Below are 16,474 nucleotides of genomic sequence, written 5' to 3'. Positions count from 1 at the left end.
AGAAAGAAAGAAAGAAAGAAAGAAAGAAAGAAAGAAAGAAAGAAAGAAAGAAAGAAAGAAAGAAAGAAAAAGAAAGAAAGAAAAAGGGAAGGCCAGCTCCCCAGGCCCTGACGCCCAGCACCAGTCAGGGCCTCCCTTCCCCAGATTACTTGGTACCTTGACGCTCTCTAGTTCCTTCTCCCGCTGCAGCAGCTGCTTCTCTAGCTCTGCCACACGCATCATGTTCTCATTCTCTAGGTCCAGAAGCTTCTCCGTGAGCTGCAGGATAGGAAGAGCAGGCCTGGCGCTGGCCCTAAAGCCTGGGCACTTTGCACAGCCTGAACCTCCACCAGGACCTGGACCCAACCCCCGCACCCAGGCCTCCAAAGGCCGTGGAGCCCCGTGGCTTCCCTGCATCACTCCCGTGGGCCCAGGTCTGAGACCCTGTGAAACAGACCACACCTGACTCTCTCAAGCCTGAGGCCACCTCACACCCAGTCCTGGAGGTCAGTGTGTGTCCTAATCTGTGGATTACCCAGGGCCTCGGCCAGAGCGTGCCGGGTTCTGCAGCTTCCCTGGCCTCAATCTGGAACTGAGATGGCCCCGTCCTCTCCCCACCCCCAGCGGTAGTTCTGGCAGCAAAAAAGGACTACCTACGTGGGACACGTGCTCCTCCAGCTCCTCCACCTTCTCCAGGGCCACATTCTTGGTCTCCGCGTCCTCCAACAAGCCTCCCACATCAAACACATTGTCCAGGTATGCCTGGATCTGCACCTGCAGCTTCTCGCTCTCTGTGTGCCTTGACTTCTGGGAAGAGCAGACACGGTAGTAGTTGGGGAGCCTCCTGAGAGAGATGTGGTCCTCATCATCTCCATGACCCCTTCCTAGAGCATAAGACTTCCTTCTAAAGCCATGCAGTCTCATCCAGTGGAGCTGCCGATTTAGAGAGCGCCCCCTGCAGGAGGGCCTAAGACCCCGGCCGCAGAAGACAGGAAGGGTTCCAAGAGCATCCACGACTAGGCTCTTGTACAAGAAGAACCCTTCGTGATATGACTAAGCTGGTCCTTTGCCCCTAAGCTCCTCACCTGTGAAGACTCGAGCCAGCTCACCTGCAAGAACTCCTCCAGCCCCAGCTTGGTGAACTCATACTGCAGGTGGACCCGGAAGTTCATGTCCTCTACTGAGTGCACCACGATGTTGATAAACTGCATGCAGGCCACCTGGGGAGAAGCCGCTCAGAGGGTCAGAGGCAGGGAGGGCCAGGAAAGACCGCAGAGCCAGGGTGTTAGAACCGGTATCATTGTGGGGGTAATCAAAGGAGTAAATAAAAAAAGTGAGTCTTTCTGAGAACAATAAAAGTATTTTAACTTAAAAAATATCAAACTTAAGGGGCGCCTGGGTGGCTCAGTCATTAAGCGTCTGCCTTTGGCTCAGGTCATGATCCCAGCATCCTGGGATCGAGCCCCGCATCGGGCTCCCTGCTCAGTGGGAAGTCTGCTTCTCCCTCTCCCACTCCCCCTGCTTGTGTTCCCTCTCTCGCTATGTCTCTCTCCGTCAAATAAATAAATAAAATCTTTAAAAAAAAAAATCAAACTTAAGATTCAGTGTACGGAGACAAGTAAATTACATGAGAAATAGACGGAAATGAGGGTACAACTGAGTTTGCCTTCGCACACCAGCAGGTGTTTCTTGAGACCACACTACGTAACTAAAGACCGAAGGCTGAAGGGAAGAGAAGCTAGAGGAAAAGCTTGGGCAAAGCGAAAGGATCCCAATCAGGGGCAGTAAGGCCACAAAAAGGGGGAAAGGAGGTGGACCCAAGACACAAAATTGTCATTGTCCTGAAGTTTCTAAAAGCTCTCTGGGGTAGGTGAGTGCACAAGAAGCACTTACTGAGTAGAGAGAATCATTCCAGGTTCTGGACAGAATATCAAGATATGCTGTTGGCCTGGGCCTATTCTCGAGGAGCATGGGACCCCGCTGGGCATGCCCAGTTCCTCACCATGAAGTCGATGTTGCTGTCCTCATTCCGGAAATACTCCATCAGCTTCTCAAAGCGGTGTAGTTCCTTGCATACCTGAACAAGCAAACTTTCTCAGTGAGAAACTCTATCCCATGCAGAACCTAAGCCCTTGAGCCCCGCTCCCAGGAACATCAAGACAAAGGGACTGGTTCAGACTAAGCTTAAGCATGACTCTTTCTATGCAAGGAACCATTTGCGACATATAAAAGAAACCCTGTTAGTTTAACAAGCTCTCCAAGTAGAAGAAAGCCTGGGACCTGCCATTACCTTGGGTTACTGGTCTCCCAGTAAAGCCTAGGCCATTAGTCTGGGCTTTAGGTGCCTCTGGGGGTAGGCCAAGGAGAAACACAGTTGCTCAGTTATTGAAGGAAGGAAGGAGGAAGGAGGAAGTTTGGAGGCCATGGCTGAGGTCCTAGTGGGGACACAGGAGAGAGGCCAGGGTGCAGGAAAGTCCCTGTGCTGAGAGGGGTCTAGAGACTCCATTGAGCCTCTGCCTTCAAGGAGGAAGAGCCATTTCCTGGCTTGAACAATGGACGCTAGGGAAGAGGTCCAAAGAGGAGGAAGGGGTGGGCCCAGCAGCTGCGACTGGATGTCGAGGAATCCTATGTTCAAGCAGATGAAAGTTTCAGAGCCAGGCCCAGAGGCTGGGGAAATTCCAAGTAGGAGCTTCCTCTCCCCTCACCAATAACAGCCAACAACTCAGGAGGATCCTTGCTTGCCTTCTCCTCCCACAGCAAACATGTCTGCCTTGGGTTCTACCAGTGGGTTCTCTGCCTCAGAGCCACCTGGGGGGCCTATTAAAGCACAGGTACTCAGCCCCCCAGGAGTAAGTTTAACAAGATCCTCAGGCATTCTGATGCATGGCCAGGTTAGAGCCATCGGACTGCAGCCCTCAAGTGAGGGTCTCTTGGGGTTCCTGGGTCGCTCAGTCGTTAAGCGTCTACCTTCGGCTCAGGTCATGATCCCAGGGCCCTGGGATCAAGCCCCGCATCAGGCTCCCTGCTCCGCAGGAAGCCTGCTTCTCCCTCTCCCACTCCCCCTGCTTGTGTTCCCTCTCTCGCTGTGTCTCTCTCTGTCAAATAAATAAATAAAATCTTAAAAAAAAAAAAAGTGAGGACCTCTTTAGCTGGCCGTTCAGGATCTGTCTTGCCATAAGATCTGGTAAGGCGGAAGTTCTGGTTTCGGTGTTAAGAAAAAAAAAAAGTAGAGGGGGCAGGCTTCTTAGTTAAGCACAGGATGTTAAAATCATCACTGGGATGTGTGAGATCACAGGAAAGGGTGCTTACCTACCTGGCTCCCCACCTCCTCACCAAACACACACACACACACACACATAGGAGACTGACCTCTTTGAAATTGTCAAAGGCAGCAAGAATGATTTCATGACCTCCCCTCACCAAACACACAGCTGCCAAGAGCTCCAAGACAAGGGCTTTGGTCCTAAGGGGTGAAGAAAAAAGATTAACCCCTTAGCTCCCCACCCTGGCCACCACACAGTTCCCCTCCACAACCAGGCAAGTCCTTTCAGAGTGGAGACAGCCTCACAAGTGACGGGAGTGGGTTGTGGAAAGAAAGCAGGGGTAGGAAGGCTTGCCCCCTCACTGAGCTGGGCAGACCAGAGGGAAGCCAGGGACACTCCTCCTCCAGCGGAAGGAGCAGAACCAAGGCGCTAGCCTAGGCCGCCGGTCCCTGAGGCCAGGCAGGCGGGACTTGTTGTCAGGGTCAAGTGGAGCCCAGATCTCCAGAGCCCTGGGCACAGTGGGAAGGAGAGGAGAGGGAAGGAACTCACCTTGGATTCTTGTTGTTGAGACTGAGTGCAATCTCATTGACAGCGTGGGGGTGGGACATGACCAGGTTGAAGCCGTACTGTAACAAGGGAGGAAGACCTTGATGGTGGGAGGGCAGCTCCCTGCTGGATCTCCTTGACTATCAGCCTGTCAGCAAACTCGCCTTTTACAAGCTGGTGCCCTCCCAGCTCTTCTAGTTTGGCAGATGAGGCAGGACAGGCAGAGCATCCGTGGCCAGTGCTGCCCCCTTACCTGATAGTTCATGATGGCTCTGAGGCAAAGGATACAGACGTGGACATCATCCTTCTGGCTCACCAGGCGGGAGTTCTTCAGGGCCCTGCGCCCAGGGAGAGTGCTGTACCTGGGGGAGAGGGGGCTGCTGGTGAAGGGTCCAGGAGCGCTCCCCATCACCAGGACAGCAGGTCGCACCTCCGCAGCAGGACAGGGGGACAGGGGACCTTGAACCGACAGCCTCGAGAGTGGTGGGGGAGGTGGGGGCAGGGTGCTCAGCAGTTTTCACCTCTCTGCCACAGGCCTTTGTGAGTAACTACCCAGGATCCCAGCTTTATAATCAGGGCCCAAACCATCCTGAGCCCAGGGGCCCTCCAAAATACAACGGCAGGCGTGCAGGCCTTTCTAGTCCTCAAGATGGATCCCGGGAGACGTTCATCTGAGCCTGTCCTCCTCCTCCTTCCAATCGCTGCATCTTCCACAAATTCCCTGGGGCCGGAGCATCGTGGCTCCCATCCCACTTCTACATCCCAGAAAGGGCAGAGCAGACCCCAAAGGCAATAGCAGGGCCAGGGTCTACATCTGGCTTGGCCCCCAGTGATGTTTCATGAAAGAAAGAGGAAGCACAAATGGTGTCTGCTCATGCATGAATGACTAGAATGAGGAGCAGGGTCAGAGGGACAAAAGGAGGCCAGGAGAAAAGCATGGCCACAAGAGGAACACAGACCACAGAAAGGGCCACAGGGCCCAAAGGAGAGCCTCCCTGGGTAGGAGGGGGGGCTCTGAAAGTCATCTGGTCTATCCACCTGCCTCCGGGCAGGACGGCTCCTAAAATACTGCAAAAAAAAAGAACACAAGGCAGGCTTGGAGAGAAAAGGAAGAAGGGAAGGGAAGGCGAGTTGCGGGCAGGTTTGGGGGGAGCTGGTCTCAGAGCAGCTGATGGGGCAGAATGCAGAGCCAGAGGGAAACAGACTTGAGGGCAGGAGCTCATCACCCCGTGAAGACGAGGGAGCTGGATGAGGGCCGGCCCCACCCAAGAGGCCGGCAGGAGTGGCAGAATGAAAAAGAGGAATGGGGAGGGGGAGGCCCTAGAGGGGAGTGTGGAGAGGGGAGAACTGGAACCCCAGATGGGGTGGGCTCAGCCGAGGGCGATGTACTTACCCAGGACAGATTGCTGGGCAGAGTCAAGGAGACAGAGAGGACAGACCAGAGACAGACTGGCAGGCAGAGGGCAAGAGAGCTGAGCCTGGAAGCAAGAGTGGGGGGAGGAGCAATGAGCACTCACCCCCTGGCACCCAAGACCTGGACTGGGGGGCTAGGGTGGGAGGCAGGTGGGCAGAGCAAAGAGCACACATACCGGAGCACAGACTGGCGCGCAGAGCGAGCGAGGCTGTTGGTGAAGGGGGCTGACAGGGCGCTGGGTGGCTGCAGGTCCTCGATGGACCTGCTCCAGGACCGGAGCTTGTCAAATGCACCATCGTCACTACTCTCCAGACCCTCAAAGTCAAACCTGGATCAGGAAAGGACACACAAGCGCACACACAGGAGAAATTCAGTGCTAAGCCCCCTGGCCGGCCCACCCCCGCCCCGTAGACCTTGAGGGCAATCAGAAGCAAGGGCAGCAAGAAGAGAAAGCGGAATTGGGCGGCAGAGACCCAGCCCTGGTTGGGAGAGCCACCCACGCAGGACAAGGGCAACGGAGGCACAGACAGCAACCAAGAGGGGGATCTGAGGGGATGGGAATGCTGAAAGGGGTGAGCTGTGGTGCCCCGCTGGCCAGGCGACTCCAGGAGTGACCTCTCCATGGGCCCAAAGGGAGGCTTTCTGCACTCCCAGCCTTAGATAGCAAGTCTCGGAGAAGCCATGTCTCCCCACGGAGAATCCGCTCTGTGCAAGGGTGGTGGGGAACAGGCCAACGCAGGTCTTGCTGGTTGGCAAACAGCAGTGGCCAATGGGGCCTCTCAGTGCCCTGAAGGGGCCTGGCTGGTTCTGGAATGGGCTCACGAGGGCAGGTCTGAATGGAAGGGAACGGAGGTCCCAGCCAACCTAGAGTGGGAGACTCCACTAGGTTCAAGAGTACCATGGTCCCATCCCAGCACTGGGTTTTAATGGCTGGGTTTTCCATGGTTCTACTTGAGACTGCTAGGTTTTCTGGAATAGAGGCTTCCCAGGGGAAGAAATCACAGGTCCAGGGTGTGGACTGGGGACCTTCATCCCTACAGGAGTTGGGATGGTTTCTCTGTCACTTTCTACTTCTGTGATTGCCACCAGCAATTTGGGAGTGTGGCCAGGACAAGGAGGATGGCTTGAGATCACGGGGCATTGTCCTTTACGAAGCCCCATGTCAGGATATACCCACTCTGAGAAACCAGCCCCACTTTTCTTTCCTGTCCTCTTTCCCCAAGTAGGTCATTAAGGACTGAACGAGCATATCCGACAGGCTCTTCCCCCGAGGAACCTTCTGCTCAGACATTCATAGCCCCAGGGTCAGAGGCATTTCTGAAATAGGAAATGATATCTGCAGGCGACTGAATGTTCCAAAGGAGCAGGAGTAGGCTGCAGAGTCCCGATGCTGAGCTGCTTAATGGGGCTCTCAAGCAAACATCAGAGGAGGCTCCCTGACAGGGAACCTTGCCAGTGGCCCCCCTCAGTCAGTAACTGTATTCCCTAGTGCCGGTCCCGCAATTTACAGATAAATGCCTTCACCCAGCCTCTGTTTGGCTTCACCCTTTCCCTTTCAACCCTTCCCAAAACACACTTTCTCTCCCTTTCACACCCTCTCCCTGCCCTGAATCTTTCTTTCGAAAACAGAGTCAAAAGCACTGCTGTGGACACTACAATCCTGAGGATCCAGCGTATTTTGGTTTCGAGCAGCTGGGATCTGTTTGCTTTTCGAACGGGATAGATAGGCTTATTTGGAAAAATGATCTGCATCTTTTTACTATAAAAGCTCTGAATTTTTTTTAAAAAATCACTTCAGCAAATGTTTTTCATTTCTTTCTATAAAAAGAGTAGTTTTTAAAGGGAGAGGAGGATCACGAGGCCTGAATTCTGCAGGGATGGGAATGGGGAGTAGGCTACTCTTGGTTTTAAGGGGGGATGACCTGGGAAAAGTGACAGGCCAAACCGAGGAGAGGTGTTAGTCCGAACCCCTAAAGAGCTAAGACTGAAGATCTGCTGGACCAAGGAGAACGGCCGTGGGGTAAGGACAGTCACAACAAAAGTGAAAGCCGAGGTTAGGACTGAGTCCCAGGACTAGGGAGTTCCCCAGGACTCGGGACTTTCGGTGCTAACGTTGGGAAAAGTCAAGGGCATACTGGGACGATTGGTCAGCCAAGGGCTGAAGTCTTGGCTCTAAGTCTGAAGCATTCATCGGTCATCATGTGAATGATCAGTATAATCCCTCTTTCCATATATTCAGGCAATTATGGTAGGTTATACCACCTTGAATAACAATAATTAACAATAAAGTGGCTAGAGCAGTTTAGACTTACTGCGTTCCGAACACTACTAGTTGCTTTACACACATTATCATCTCAACCTTACAACAACTCTGGAACATGGATCCCCTTTTCTGTAAGAGGATGCAAATGTGCTTGAGGTCACCCGGATAGTCAAGGACATAACTGAGACCCACAACCAGCTTTGCGGTTGTCGGTCCTTTTCACTACCTCATGCCGCCTTCTCATCTGTACTCCTGTGCTGAGGGACCCGCCCCACCGGATTGAAAAGGGCTCTGAATACTTCATTTTCAGTGTGGGTCAAAGGTCATGCTCACTGCTCCTGGGGCTCTTCTTCAGCAATGACCTGGAGTAACCCTCTCACATCTGGAGACCCAAAGGAGGTTCTTAAAGACTCAACTCTCCAAAGGCAAATGAATCCCACTGGGCGTCTCTCCCAGAAGCCAGGACATTTCCTTGGACTGCTTGCAGCCTGGAGTCTGGATCCTTTGGGTTCTAATCCTGAGCTCCCTTTCCGTATCTCCCTCCTTCTGTTCCAGCCACCTGGCCTTCTTCACGGATCCCAGACATCTCCTTGGCTGCCTGTCCACTCCCACGCCACTGCCTGGGCTCTTCCCTCCTGGCCTGGGATGCCTATTCCTGTCTTCACTACTGCAGTCTCACCCTTCCTCAGCAAATCAGAATGGGACTGTGTCCTCCCTCGCCGTCCCCAACCCTAGCCCCAGGGAGGTACTCACATGACCGAACATTGGGCAAAGGACAGGTAATCCACGAGCACGTCCAGGCCTTTGTTTTCATCATTCAGAAACTCCCGCACCCACCTGCCAATAGAGGAAACATAGTGGAGGGGTCTGCTAAAAGCGGGTTGAGGGTGAGAAGGGCGAGAGGCCTCTGACCCAACACCCACTCCTGAATCCTCTGGAACTTAGCACCAGGCTGGAAAAATTCTGAGGTTCAAAACCCATGGCAGACCCATTCCGTGGTCACATCACGGGCCTAGACCTCCGCTAGGCCGGGGAGCCAGGGATGGGGAAAGGTCCAAGGCCTTCCAATACCACGTCAGCCACACAAGCTTTCAGGAAGCCTCTCCTAAATGGCCAGGGCCCTGGCTCGATCATTTACTGTGTCCCTGGTGTCTAGCACAACACCGAAGTGTACTGCCCCTGCCTGATGTTTATTGGCAAAATTGTGGGGACATGGGGAGGTTGATCAAGAGCATTTACCACAGGCCCTCGTGCACAGCTGTGCCTGACAAGCTCTAGCACGTCTCCAGCTGGACTGAAGTCTCCGTCGAAAGACAGGCAAGAAAGGTCAAAGAGAGAGCTCTGGAACAGAGACATGCTGGACCAAAGGGCCCTTCCACCAAGTTCAGAGAAAGATAGTCTGGGCCACAGTGAGCAAAGAGGGATATGTGGGAACTGTGTGTTTGGTCAGGGCGAGTTTGACAGAATAGGAAAAGGATGGGGGAACAGTCAGGGACTCGAGTAACTCCCTGAAGACTTAGGCCCCTTCAGCCAGAGAGGCAGGAAGGTGGACAACAAAGACCGTAAAGACAATGGACCCTGGCATTTCCACCCTTCTGCCTGCAGGCCTCTTGGCCTGAGATATCCCTGGAAGGAAATTCAAGAACCGATCCCAGGAGGGCCGTTACAGGACAGGTTCATTCCATGGCACAGAGCAACATAAAACTCTCAGGATAAAACCCCGACTCTCCTCAGTGCTCTGTTCCCTTGGATGTCTGGGGGTCTTTATAGGCAGCTGCCCCCAACAGCCCTGCAGGGCCGCCTCTCCCCCACAGCTGGAACACCAGCGCCATGTTTGCTGGCCACACCCTGGGACACAGTGAGAGGCTGGGCCGGACGGAGCACCAGGCTCAGCTGAGGCTGACTGACACCGGAGCTGCCTGAAGTTAGCTTCCTCTCTGGGGGCCGACAGGCCTCCCGTTTCCTGTCTGTCTGCTCTCCAGCTCCCCACCCCCTTCTCATTTCCTGTCTGAGTCTACACTGCTATTTTCGGGATCTTGACACTTTGAGGAGAGGTTAAAGGGCACTTCGGCAAGGCAGAGAAACCAATACAAACCAGAGGGAGGAGGAGCTGGTGAGGCTCTGGAATCCCACTTTCCAGCCTGCCCCGCGCCAGGGCCTGTGTTCCCATTGGGCTGCCCCTACACAACGAGCTTCGGCAGGCCCTGGGGCTGATCAGGCTGTGACAGAAGCAGGATCCTCCTCTCCCCACCTTGCCCTGGGCTCCTACCACCCGGAGCACCCACACCGCGGCCTGACAGCCTCACAAACTCTTCCTGCCTAGAAATCTGGGAAGGAGCCTGGTCCTCCCCCACAACTGCCCAGAGAAACCACAGTTCAGACGACAGGAGCTCCTAATACGCCAGACACGAAGCTGTTCCCTGGGAACCAAGGGCCAGGTCCAGACCTCTAACTTGTGTGCCAACTGCCAAGAGCCGGGCCTGGGAACCATGCTGCTCTCGCCCCAGCTCCTGGCCAGTGGCCAGAGAGGCAGGCACCAGGTGGAAGGGGTGAGCAGAGGGGAGTGTCACACACGGCTCTGTGGCCCTCTTCTGAGAAGAACAGGCTCCCATCCTCATGCAGCAAGACCTACTAAGAAAGAAAGGGGGGCCTGAGAGGGAGGGGAGTGGTGGAAGGCCCTGCGGGGTGGTGTGCAGGGTGGTAGGTGGGATTTGGAGTCGCCATCTGTTTCACCCCCCCCCCCCCACAAACAGGGAGGCTGAGGAGGCCCTGCCACTCCTTCTGTGAGGATTCACCAAATACAGCTGCAGGCTGAGTTTCACGTTTGCTAGCATGTCAGCTTTCACTCTGGTTCACGGAAGAGGTGTGGAAGCCAATTCTGGCCACTAAGCACAGCTGCCGAGGCCAGGAACTATCCCTTTCCTGTTCTCTCCGGTGCCATTTCCCCCGTGACTGCTACTGTGGCGGCTGGGGGCACACAGGTAGCTTCTGTAAGAGCCCCAGGCAGGCCTGGCCCTGCGTGGACAAGCGGGAGGCTGCCATGGGCAGGAGGGGAAAGGCAGATGATGTCATTCGGCTCTTTCCACCCCTGCTCTCAGGAAGCCCAGGACCCTGGGGATGGCCCCTGCCCAGCCTCCCCCACCCCCACCCCCGGCTCAGCTTCTCACTCACACAAGCTCTCAGTATTTGTGCCCGGCCCCTCGGTCAGGATGGTAGCCCCGCCTGCAGTCCTCCATCAGGTTTCCCTCACTCTCCTTTGTGCACACTCTCTCTCTCACTTTCACTACATATGCTCTGACTGGTTACGGTTTTATAAAACCAAGACCACTGCCATCTGTCACTGTACCTTAGGCATTAGCCTGCGGCCTGTTCAGCAAGTTCTGGTTCCCTACTCAGAGACTAGCAAACAAGACTCATGCCGTTCCTGGGGACCCTGTCAATGGGCCGGCAGTACCAGGGTCTGTAGATACAGAAGATGTTCAGTTCCTGGTCCCCGCCACCTTAGATCGACTTTCTTGGTGCCCTAGGAAGCTGCTTCTGCTCATGAACTACGACTGTCTTAGAATCAAGAAAATAGTCTTGTGGGCACCAAACAGTCCAGGAACGAGGTCTCAGCTACCTGATGCAATGTGCTCCCCCGCCCCCAGCACACTCTGGGCCTCCCTTGGCCCAGCCCCAGGCCACAGGCAGACTTGAGTCTCAGCTGCGATGGGAGAGACTTCTACTTAAAGCCACAGGCTGAAGACCCCAGGAGGGGCCCCAAGCTTGCCAGCAGCTGGCAGAGCTGAAAGGGAGAGAAGCCAGAAAAAGAACAGTCTGAAGCTCCGGGGAACCAAAAGCCGTTCAAGGGGCGACTGTGCCTCACAGCAGGGAGATAAACAAGCCACCCATCCTCAGAGGTCGCCGGATCCTGATGGCCGATTCTGACTCACCCAATGTGGTTGGTACGAAGTGAGATCTCCAGCTCCCTCAGTACTTTGGTTGACTCCTGCACTCTCCTCCTGAACTTCTGTAAACATGGAATTTCCTGTCACTATTGGCAGCCCCCGATCCAACTTTATAGTACAAACAAAAGGGGTAGAAAAGGAAAGGGAGGGGACACAAGAGGGCAGCTACAAGCCTTCCCTCTGTTAGGAGCCAGCCACTCCAGGCCCATGGCCTCCGAACCCAGAAACCCAACTCCCATTGCTCAGAAGCAGACATCCCACCCCAAGTCACAGGGGTTGCCCCCCAAACCCCACAGGACTATAACGGGCAACAAGGTGGGGCCTCCCTGCCTCACACTTCACCTTCCGGGTTACGCTGGGGTCCAAGAAGCTCTGGAGTTTCTGGATGTAAGTGTGGGGAGGATTCTTCACCTGGAACCGTTCCTGTGAGGGAAACACGCGTGTGCGCACAGACACCCAGAGTTCTGAGGACAGCGTTGAGGAAGTCAAACCCTCATGGTGTTCACTGTGAGGGGACCCAGCCTCCTAAAGTTGTCAGCTGGCCCTTAACATCATCCAAACCAAAGGTTCTCTTCCTTGACTGATTTTCAGACGCTGCTCATCTACTGCCATCTTCTCCTTCTCCAATTAGTGATCTCTGAGCCTAAAATATTTTTCTATGTTGAAAATTATTTTAAGAGCCTGTTGCTTGCGAAGATGGGGGGATTAAAGAGCTGGGAACGGCACCCAAAATAAAGATACAACTTAGAAGCGGTCTTCACTGCCTAGCTAACTGATGGCTCGGGATTAGGAGGGCCATGGAGAGAGGAGCTAGGCCTTGTAGAATGCAACTGTGTCAGCCCTGAACCCAGACTTGGGATCGGATCAGCTTCGCAGCACTAACACATTCAGGCTACAAACACACATTCTGTTCCTTACCCAGACCCCAGGCCCCGACAACCCAGGCAACCTTAAATGCTAAACCTACTTTTGGCGAGGTCATCCCTCGATCCCCTTCCACAAAGACCATGGGACCACGCCCTCCCCATTTTGGTCCAACCCCTGCATTAGACCCAAGGGAAAACTCTTAAGCATTCTGATCCTGTTAGGGCCTTCACAACTGAGATATCTGAGGAGTTGGAGGGCAGGGGTGCTGCAAAGGGTTCAGGGAGAATGATCTAATATTAGGAAGTAGAGCTTAAACACAAAATGAAAGAAAAAAGAAAGGCGTGAGAAACAGTCAAAATTATGTGACCTGGAAAAGACTGGGAGATCATCAATTAAAGAAACTCAGTACCAACAAGCTACTGTTCTCCAACCCCCTTGCAGGAGCTCACCATGTTCACCAGCTCTGCTTAAGGCAGAACACGAGGAAACAGGCCTTCCCTGGAGAGGAAGGGACCCGGACTAGGAGCTCTGAAGCCTAATTCTACCTTATGTCAAGCAGCCTGATTTGGGAGGCAGTGGAACATAATAGCTAGCACAGATGGGGTCGGCTGCTTCGTCCTGGTTCCAGTGTCAGGCACGGTACTGAGTCTCGAGTTCTTCATCCATAAAATGTAACAGTGCCTTCCTCAGGGGGTTTTTGTGAGGATTAAATGAGATATTTCAATATATGTAAAGTCCTTGGTCCCCCATAAGTACTTAATAAATGTTAGCTGTTACGATTCTGTCCAGGGCTTGAAAAGAAATCACAAATTTGTGACCGCTCCATCACGAAGTGCTGGGTAAGCACACTGACTATGTGCGGTGCCAGGCGCTTCCATGCCTCCTGAGAGGTAAGCAAGTAAAAGCGGACTCTCCTAATTGTGCAGACAGGCCTGTCGGAGTTCAGAAACTCATGACCTGTGAAATTCAAATGTGTGCAGGGGAAAGAGCCAGGCCATAGGTCCTGGTTCTCAGTTCTGAGCTAAGTAATAATCTCTCTGGTCTCTTCCAGCTCGAAATACTGTTCATGTAGGGAGAGCTTCCAATCCTCATTTTCTTTTCTTTTTTTTTTTTTTAAGATTTTATTTATTTATTTGAGAGAGAGAGAATGAGAGACAGAGAGCATGAGAGGGAGGAGGGTCAGAGGGAGAAGCAGACTCCCCGCCGAGCAGGGAGCCCGACACGGGACTCGATCCCGGGACTCCAGGATCATGACCTGAGCCGAAGGCAGTCGCTTAACCAACTGAGCCACCCAGGCGCCCTCCAATCCTCATTTTCTGAGATTTGGGAACAGAAGACTATAGGGGACTGGGTCTTCTCATTCCTAGAGGCCTGTCAATGATGAGAAAAACCCGAGGTGCCAGGGCTGGGGCAGAGTGAGAGAGAAAGGGTCCTTTGGTCTACTGTGCCAGGCAGAGCCCTCACCCTGGGGAAAGGCAGAAACAGGCTCTGCTGGGAAAGCTACCCAACTCCCTCTGCAGACAGCCAGACAGCCCAGACCAACACAAACTTCCTTCAGGCTACTGCCCATCAGGAAGAAATCAAGACAGCTCTTTGCAGGCATTAGAGGGGAACTTGGCCTGCTAGCCCCATCTCTGTTAAGAGAGCCCTCTTGGGACAGGAAGCGAGCACGGACTGAGGCCAAGCCCAGGCCAGGGTTTCTCAAGGGACCCCAGGGCTGTGGTCAGTGCCTTTGGCCCTGCTGCCTCGTCCAGCCCACGACACAACCCCTATTCCTGGGCCTCGCCCCAAACCCCATACCTGGTCACAGATCAGATCCCACTTCTTCTCATTGTCATACTGGCGCAGGAGCCGGGCCTTGTCGGGAGGCAGGTTCATGGAGCTCTGAGGAGAGAACCTGAGTCAACAGGGCTGAAAGCTCCCTGCACCCAGAGGAGAGAAAGGGAGAGCGCGCACACCTTTTCCCTCCGGGGCCCTCGGCTTCACCCTGACACTCTGTGGCTGCTAAGGAAGGCTCGGAGGGGTGTGACAGTCCTTCTGCCTCCCCTTCATATTTAGTTGTTTGGTTGAGCAATGTTTTCCAATTTAGTGAGTCGAGATTAACTTTATTTTTAATGAAAACAAACAGATTAAAATAGAAGAGGCTAGAAGATACCAGAAATCCCTACAAGTAGGAAATGGAATGTTTCATGAAGCTTTTGTTTCTTTTATATTCTAAGTACATACATATACATATGCACACACACCAGTCATGCCATAAAACATGTTTCTTAACTTGGGACAGGGCAAAAACGTTCCAAAGCCACCTGTCTGAAACAGCATCTCTCAATCTGCTTCTCACCCACGGCCTGAGGGATGCACGGCCTTCCTGCGTCACGCACAACCGCGGGTGGATCCTGAGCCAGCCCCGGCCTGCGTGGATGGCACGCATTTACCCCTATGCCCCATATCAGGATACGAGCACACAAGAAGGACGTTAGCATAAAGGTAACAGCTCATTTTTTAAGGAAATCATTTACAAAATTTCAGCATTTTAATTACTAGTTGCAAGTTACTTATGACACACCTCCCAATTAAGACACAGGAAAGTGTCCTAACCCCTTCCTGAAAGACACTCTAACCTGGAATATGGAAGGGCAGACCAGGAGTCATCTTATTTCGCTCACTACTGTTTGCTGAATGAATAAAGAAATAGAAGTGGGCAGGGGTGAGGGAAGCCTAAGGCACCCCCGGACTAGTCCTACGCAGGCCAGCAGCCCTAACTCCCCCTCCTTTATCCCCACCTAGCCAACCTTCTCTTCTATCCAGTGCGGCTGTCTTTGTTATAGGTCACAGCCCTTGCCTCTCAAGGCAGATCGCTGCACCTGCCCCTCGCCCCATATTCCCGAATCAAATATGATCTCCTACCTCAAGTATCATAGCTGTGACTTCCCACAAATCCAGCCCCTACCCCCAGCAGGCTACAGGCCACCTGGAAGGCCTTCCTCTCCTCTTTCTCTTCCTTACTTGCTGTTCCAAGTTCAGCTCTAATTCCCTGGGCACCCAAGCATGGCCAATGGGTTTACATCTATCTGCCCACTCCTTGATATCCTCATCTCTGGGGACACGAATTGTGTGCACCCAGGATCCCAAGGAGTCACACAGCCAGGCATTATTCCAGAAGTGGGAGCATCCTGGGAGTGGGCCTTCCGTTTTCTAAGAAACTGAAAGAAAAACCTTAAAAATCATTTATTTCTGTTAGACATATCTATTATGCATTTACCTACACACATCCTACTAAACTAGCTGTACACTCATCTAGCCCCTCAAGGACTGTGTCTATTCATATGGTCTCCAACCCCTGATGATGTGTGATAGGCACCTAGTGGAGAGGAAGTGGATGGTATGCCTAAGGTTAAGGCATCCTGGTCCGGAGTAATGGGCCCAGCTCTGGGCTGGAAACCTGGTCACTATGGCTCAAAAAAGGAGTGTGGCTGGGATTTTTGCTCAGTGTCTAGGAATACCAAAATGGGGCAAAGGAGAGAAGAAAAGAAGGGGAAGAGCATCACCCATCACACCCCTCTTCACAATTTCTGCTGCCCTGTGAGTCTGCCTGCACTCTTGCAGGGAAGAGGGGCTAATCAAATCCCCCCCTCCCCCACTGCTGATGCAGGAGGGATGGCTGGTCGGGCAAATACAATCCCGAATGTTCTCTCTGAAACCACTTGGCTAAGGGCCATTCTCAGCATGTCTGTGTGGAGAGGAGGACAGAGGCAGGAGGCCACAACAAAACAGGGACCCAAAAGTTGAAGGTGAGCCCAGACCAAGGTCTCCCTCCTAACCACAACAAGGCTGCTGCTGGCTAAGCCCAAGTGAGACCAGAGAAGAAACAGACCTCAGGCCTGGTTCTGGCTCTGGGCACATCTCGAGCACTTCATTGTCTTCTGCCCATTTCTCCCAAGTCTAAGCCACGGAAATAGAAAATAGCTGTCTCCCCCGGAAGAAAGCAACTGGTGGAGGAGTGGGGAGCCTGTCGCTACTGTGGCAGAACATCACATCCTGTCTACACCAACTTCCTCAGCCACCCACTATCAGATGCTGCGGCCTCACGCTTCCCCACAAGGTGACCTGGGGAGAAGATGTCGGTGCCCCGGGGGCTTGGAAGATGGAACAAAGTCACCCCCTTTGGGAACCCTAGCATAAAAGCATGGAAGAG

At 53.4% G+C, this 16,474-nt stretch overlaps 1 protein-coding gene across 5 annotated transcripts in view; it reads right to left on the bottom strand.

Moving 5' to 3' along the window:
* Positions 1-16,474, bottom strand: part of FMNL3 (formin like 3) — a 51,952-nt gene that overhangs the window by 8,191 nt on the left and 27,287 nt on the right. Inside the window, exons 2-13 of one of the 5 annotated variants that reach the window (XM_035002721.1) lie at positions 14,080-14,163; positions 11,743-11,835; positions 11,398-11,474; positions 8,219-8,302; positions 5,378-5,530; positions 4,042-4,150; positions 3,792-3,868; positions 3,349-3,442; positions 1,982-2,056; positions 1,089-1,199; positions 637-783; positions 157-258 (exon numbers count right to left, since the gene is read on the bottom strand). In XM_035002721.1, the coding sequence (XP_034858612.1) occupies positions 157-258; positions 637-783; positions 1,089-1,199; positions 1,982-2,056; positions 3,349-3,442; positions 3,792-3,868; positions 4,042-4,150; positions 5,378-5,530; positions 8,219-8,302; positions 11,398-11,474; positions 11,743-11,835; positions 14,080-14,163 (1,206 nt within the window). Of the gene's footprint in view, positions 1-156; positions 259-636; positions 787-1,088; positions 1,200-1,981; positions 2,057-3,348; positions 3,443-3,791; positions 3,869-4,041; positions 4,151-5,377; positions 5,531-8,218; positions 8,303-11,397; positions 11,475-11,742; positions 11,836-14,079; positions 14,164-16,474 lie in introns of all 5 variants that reach the window. The other 4 variants (XM_035002720.1, XM_035002722.1, XM_035002724.1 and 1 more) reach the window with 4 other exon arrangements.

The sequence above is a fragment of the Mirounga leonina genome, unplaced genomic scaffold (assembly GCF_011800145.1).
Source record: "Mirounga leonina isolate KUSES-001 unplaced genomic scaffold, KU_Mleo_1.0 Mir_126, whole genome shotgun sequence".
NCBI lineage: Eukaryota > Metazoa > Chordata > Mammalia > Carnivora > Phocidae > Mirounga > Mirounga leonina.
This window is presented reverse-complemented; position numbering and strand designations above follow the sequence as displayed.